Consider the following 5,859-nt stretch of genomic DNA (forward strand, 5'->3'; position numbering starts at 1 on the left):
GGACAAGGATCTATCCTATGTTGAGGAGCCAGTGGCAATATTGGACAGGAAGGTTAGAAAGCTGAGGTCAAAGAACATTGTGTCAGTGAAGGTTCAGTGGCGGGGTCAGCCGGTCGAGGAGGCGACCTGGGAGACCGAGCAGGATATGCGCAGCCGTTACCCTCATCTTTTCACTACTTCAGGTATGTCTCTATGCTCGTTCGAGGACGAACGAATGTTTAAGTGTAGGAGGATGTGACGACCCGACCGGTCGTCTTAAGAATTAACGCCCCGATCCCCTATTAACTGCTTCCCCCAAGTTTATTTCTGCTATTTTGATTTGCCGGGACGTTCGGTTTTGAGTTTCGGAGAGTTATGGGACACTTAGTCCCTAAATGAAATCTTAAGTGTTGGAAAGTTGACCGTAGTCGAAAAAGTGTGAAGACGGTATCGGAATGGAAATCCGATGGTTCCGTTAGCTCCGTTGGGTGATTTTGGGCTTAGGGGCATGGTCGGATTGTGTCTTGGAGGTCCGTAGCTAATTTAGGTTTGAAATGCCGAAAGGTCGAATTTTAAAGTTTCCGGTTCGATAGTGAGATTTTGATCCGAGGGTCAGAATGGAATTCCGGAAGTTGGAGTAGCTCCGTAGTGTTGAATGTGACGTGTGCGCAAAATTTCAGGTCGTTCGGACGAGGTTTGATAGACTTTTTGATCAAAAGCGTATTTTTGAGGATTTTGGAGTTCTTAGGCTTAAATCCATGGTTAATTCGAGGTTTCGATGTTGTTTTAGGTGTTTTAAGGATTGGTACAAGTTTGGGTAGTGGTTTGTGACTTGTTGGTGACTTTGGTTGAGGTCCCGGGGGCCTCGGGGTGAATTCGGCTGGTTGACGGAGGAAATTTTGGAGTTTAAGTTGCAGCTTCAGCTGCTGGTGCTGTCATAACCGCACTTGCGGTTTGGGTTCTGCAGGTGCGGCGCCGCAGAAGCGGCTAAGCGGCCGTAGAAGCATAATTTTGGCCATCTCTTCAGGAACCGCGGATGCGGTATATTTTTCCGCAGAAGCGGTACCGCACCTGCGGGTAAAGGGCCGCGGATGCGATTTTGGCCTTTAAGTGGGAAATCGAAGATGCGACATTTGTTCCGCAGAAGCGGTACCGCAGATGCGGAAACTGCTGGGCATTATTTTAAAAGAGGTTCCGCGACTTGGGGGTTTATTTCCACCATTTCTAATCGTTTTTGGAGCTCTTTGAAGGGGATAGAAGAAGGATTCGAGGGGAAACGCTTGGAGGTAAGATTCTTGGTCTTAAAACTCGTTTCTAATGTGAAATCTACCTAGTAAATCATGGAGTCTAGACCAACAATTGAAGAATTAGAGCTTGGTATTTAAGAGACTTTAAATGAAAATTTGATGGGTCAATTGAACTCCGATTTTAGTGTTCTTGTTATGCATAGACTCGTGAGAGTATGAGGATTCCGAAAATGTAAATTACCCGATTCCGAGACGTGGGCATGAGGGGCATTTTGGTCATTTTACCTAATTTCGCGTATTAGCTTAGAATTTAATTATGGAATCAGTTACTTGAGGTGTTATTTATAATATGCAATTAAATTGAATAGATTTGGGCCATTTGGAGTCGGATACTCGTGGCAAAAGCGTGGTTTCGGGTTGACTTGCGCTTGTTCGAGGTAAGTGGCTTGTCTTGCGTGGGGGACTTTTCCCTAAGAATTTGGTATATTTGTTAACTGAAATGCCTTGTACGTAAGGTGACGAGTGCGTACTTATGCTAATTGTTGAAAATCCGATTTTTCATTAAGTACTACTAGTATGATTACTTTCCTATTTTACTGCTTGTACTATTTAAGCCTGTGATAGCTTAAGGAAAGCATGTCTAAGTGATTAAATTGCCTTATTTGTTAACTGCTTTACCTGAACTCTGTGCAGCATGCTAAGCTAGACTATTCGTTTGCCTTAATATGAAGTTTGATATTTCTGAGCATTTCTCCTATTGCTGCTGTGTATTTACATTGGGACTACGGATGTGGGATTCTGGTAGCTCCCCCTTGTCTGTTTACTTTGGGACTATGGGTTAGATTCCCGGTAGATCCCCCTGTACATTTACTCGGGACTACGGGTTAGATTCCTGGTAGATCCCCCTGCACAGTTATATGGAACTACGGGAATGCACCCGGTAGATTCCCCCAGTACTGGGTATTTATATTTGGGGACTACGAATCGGGATTTCCGGTAGATCCCCCGTGCATTGATAGTTGGACTATGTGACAGGATCCCGGGAGATCCATCGGACACGTATATGATGGACTACGGGACGGTATCCCGGGAGATCCACTGGATAATTGTAATTGGGACTACAGGACGGTATCCTGGAAGGTGCCCCGGTTGTTATCTCTGTGTTGAGCTGTATTTCTTTCCGTGGTTTGTTTTTCTCTGTTCTAGTTGTTGTTCTTTCAATTCTATGCTATTTCTTACCGTTGCACTTATTTAGACTGTTTTATTTCACACTGTTAACCCTTATATTTTATTTAACCTCAGTAGGGCCCTGACCTTCCTCGTCACTACTCAACCGAGGTTAAGCTTGGCACTTACTGAGTACCGCTGTGGTGTACTCATGCCCTTTCTGCGCATGTTTTTTCATGTGCAGATCCAGGTACCTCTACTCAGGCTTACCATTCTTGAGGCGGGGCGATTCTACGAGACTTCGAGGTATATCTGCCGCGTCCGCGGACCCGGGAGTCTCTTTCTATTCCTGCATTTAGTATTTTAGCCCTTCTGTACTTTTCTGTTCTTGTTAGACATTCCGGAGATTAGAGCTATGTCGTGTTTTCTCAGCTTGTGGATCCGTGAGTTTCCGGGTTTTGGTATAGCGAATCAAATTTATTGAGGAGTTATGTATATATGCCGAGCGGCATTTAAACATTGTTTCCTTCAGTTATTTTGGCTTTAGACTATTTATTCCGCAAGTTTAGTTTATTTTCCGCATTGTTAGGCTTACCTAGTCGTAGAGACTAGGTGTCGTCACGATAGTTCACGGAGGGCGAACTGGGGTCGTAACAGAGAGCTAAAGAGATAGCAATGGCAATGATAAGAGGGATTCCGAGTGATTCATATAAGGAGTTGCCGAAGTATTTTTATATGTTGGAGCATACAAATCCAGGAACGGTTACAAAGTTGCACAAATCAGAAGATGGATGCTTTCTTTATGCATATGTTTTGCTATATGCATCTATCAAGGGCTGGGAGCATTGCAGACCGATAATGGTTATTGATGGAAGTTTCCTTAAAGCAGCATATAAGGGTATCATATTGACTGCTTGCACACAGGATGGAGCTGGTGAGTTGACTGCATCTACCTTGTTTCTGCAGTTTGTATAATGTTGTAGTTTCATGTATAAAAGTGTATAGGATTTCACAGCTGCTGTTTTTATAAAATTTGCAGTTGGTATAAAGTTGTATAATTGTGTATAAGATTTGCATAATTGTCTGAATCCTAATATCTATTTTGTATAAACACGAAAAATCCTTCCACTTGCATATGCAATTGTAGATTCAGAGAATAACAAATCTTGGGAGTGGTTCTTTGTCCAGATAAAGGGTACTTTTGGAGTTAGGGAAGGGATGTTTATAGTTTAAGATAGAAATAAAAGCATCTTCAATGCCACAAAAGTTGTGTACCCAGAAGTACCACATTGTATTTGCATGTTTCACTTGTGGCAGAATGTAAAGCGCACATTCAAGAAACATCACAAACAATTGAAGGATATCTTCTTTGCTTTGGCTAGAGCTTACACGATAGAGAAGTTTAAGTACCATATGACAGTGATGTGCAAAATTAATCCGACGGTGCAGCCTTACTTGTTCGAAATTGGCTACGAAAGGTGGTCTAGGGCATATTCCAAAGTGAAAATGTCGATGGTAATGACTTCCAATATTGCAGAGTCAATTAATGCAGCAAACAAGGATGGTAGAGAGTTACCAGTAATGCGATTGCTGGAGTACATGACAAATTTGCTACAACAGTGGAACAACAAAAACAGAAAAGTGCAATGGAGACATCTACAGAGCTTGGCGAAAAGTACGACAAACTCCTTCGGGAAAATCTGATTGCATCGGAGCAAATGACGGTAAAATGAATCAAATATTATTATGCTTGGCACTGCTGACTTGCATTTTACTGCTTGTATAAGGATGTATAACTCTGTATAATAATGTATAATGTTCTTTAACTTTAAAAAAAAAATTTGCAGGTGAGGCCTGCTACGGGTCAGTTATATACTGTGTTTGAAGGGGTAAGGCGAACCATAGTGTGCCTTGAAGAGGGAACATGCAGTTGCGGAAAATTTCAAATGGATGAACTTCCATGTCCGTATGCTTGGGCGGTTTTGAAGAACCAGCAGCTGAAACCTGGCCAGTATTGCTCTTTTTACTACAAGAAGGATAAACTCCTTAGAACTTGTGAATTTCCAGTGAATCCGATGCCAGATGAGAGTTTATGGGTAATCCCAACAGAGGTGCTGGAAGATGTGGTCCTACCACCTAAAGGGAGAAGGAATATAGGAAGGCCAAGAAAGGAAAGACTCAAACCTGCTTCAGAGAAAGAGTCTAAGAAGGCGTTTTCATGTTCTGTGTGTGGACAAGGTGGTCACAATAGAAAAACATGTAGGAATCGACCAAAATAAATAGTTGAAAACATAACACTTCCTATTACATTTGTTGTCATGTTGAGTAGTTAAGTTTCACATACAATAGAGTTACAAATGTTGAGTAGTTAAGTTTCACAAGCAATTGAGATGTTTCATTATACATGTTTTGATTATCCAATAATAGTGTCTTGCTATTTTTAATGGTGCAAAATATATTGATAGATTGTAGAAATACAAAACAGAACTGCAAACAATCAATGGTATTATATGTATACAGATGTATAAATGAGAGTATAAGTTTGTATATATTTGTATAACTATGTATATTATTGTATACATATGTATAAACCCTGCTACATTAACAAAACTGCAACCATAATGAAAATACATACTTTGTTAAAGGACAAAAGCAACTGAAATATTCGTTAAAATATAATTCATTCACAGCCACAATGTGTAATGACTACCATAAATTACACAAAAATAAAAACATCTATAATATCATTTAAGGTTATCTCACAAGTAGCAGAATAGTACTTAGACAAAACTAGGCAACAACTCCTGATACATAGAAAAACTACAGTAAAATGGAAAAAATAGAACTACTTTCTCGGTTGTCCCCTCTTCCTCTTCCTGAAAAGTCTCCCTGTGATTTCATCACCACTAATTGCACCGGACTATTATTTTTTCCTTCCATAATCCCACAACAGAGATCCCCACCTGGTGCTAAGTGGCTCAATGTCAAAATTATCTTTTCGAATTTCCTTACCAAGGATGAAATACTCAGCAAAGCCAGCAACAAAAGCACCACAATCACTATAATTAAAAAGAAACAAGTCAGATTCAAATAGGTACTAATAGTAAAATAGTAAAACAATTGAGAAACCTACCATTTGATCTGTTGGGGCACATTATTAACCAGATTAATCTGCAAAGCATCAGAATGGGATTTATCGGTATATGCACCATTGTTCCAATCAATGCCTTTCTTCTTGACATAAAAATCAGAACTCTTCAAGAAGTAAGGTATCAGAATTGCATAAGGTAATGCAGCATCCAAAGCAAGTCTATCACTAATAGCTCCACGGTTAGAGTCATAGATGTGGATGCACCTATCTATGAACGTAAACAACCCCAAAACCCAATGGCCCAATTTTGCTCTTCCACGTTTCACATAGATAGGGAATAAGACGTAGTCAATAGTGTGCCACGGTACATTTGCA

At 40.6% G+C, this 5,859-nt stretch overlaps 1 protein-coding gene across 1 annotated transcript; it reads left to right on the forward strand.

Moving 5' to 3' along the window:
• On the forward strand, positions 3,069–4,672 carry LOC109219143. The gene is made up of 6 exons (XM_019383576.1): positions 3,069–3,327; positions 3,433–3,435; positions 3,541–3,599; positions 3,711–3,957; positions 4,014–4,117; positions 4,241–4,672. The coding sequence occupies exons 1-6, from the start codon at positions 3,069–3,071 to the stop codon at positions 4,670–4,672; spliced, it is 1,104 nt and encodes a 367-aa protein (XP_019239121.1).

Source organism: Nicotiana attenuata, chromosome 2 (genome assembly GCF_001879085.1).
Source record: "Nicotiana attenuata strain UT chromosome 2, NIATTr2, whole genome shotgun sequence".
Classification (NCBI taxonomy): Eukaryota; Viridiplantae; Streptophyta; class Magnoliopsida; order Solanales; family Solanaceae; genus Nicotiana; species Nicotiana attenuata.

What these genes read in the sequence shown, in the direction of transcription:
- LOC109219143 (XM_019383576.1), top strand. Translation starts at nt 3,069, where the DNA reads ATGGCAATGATAAGAGGGATTCCGAGTGATTCATATAAGGAGTTGCCG. An exon ending in TAATGCAGCAAACAAGGATG is followed by an intron (nt 3,958 to 4,013) that starts GTAGAGAGTTAC and finishes TTGCTACAACAG; the next exon opens with TGGAACAACAAAAACAGAAA. An exon ending in TTGCATCGGAGCAAATGACG is followed by an intron (nt 4,118 to 4,240) that starts GTAAAATGAATC and finishes AAAAATTTGCAG; the next exon opens with GTGAGGCCTGCTACGGGTCA.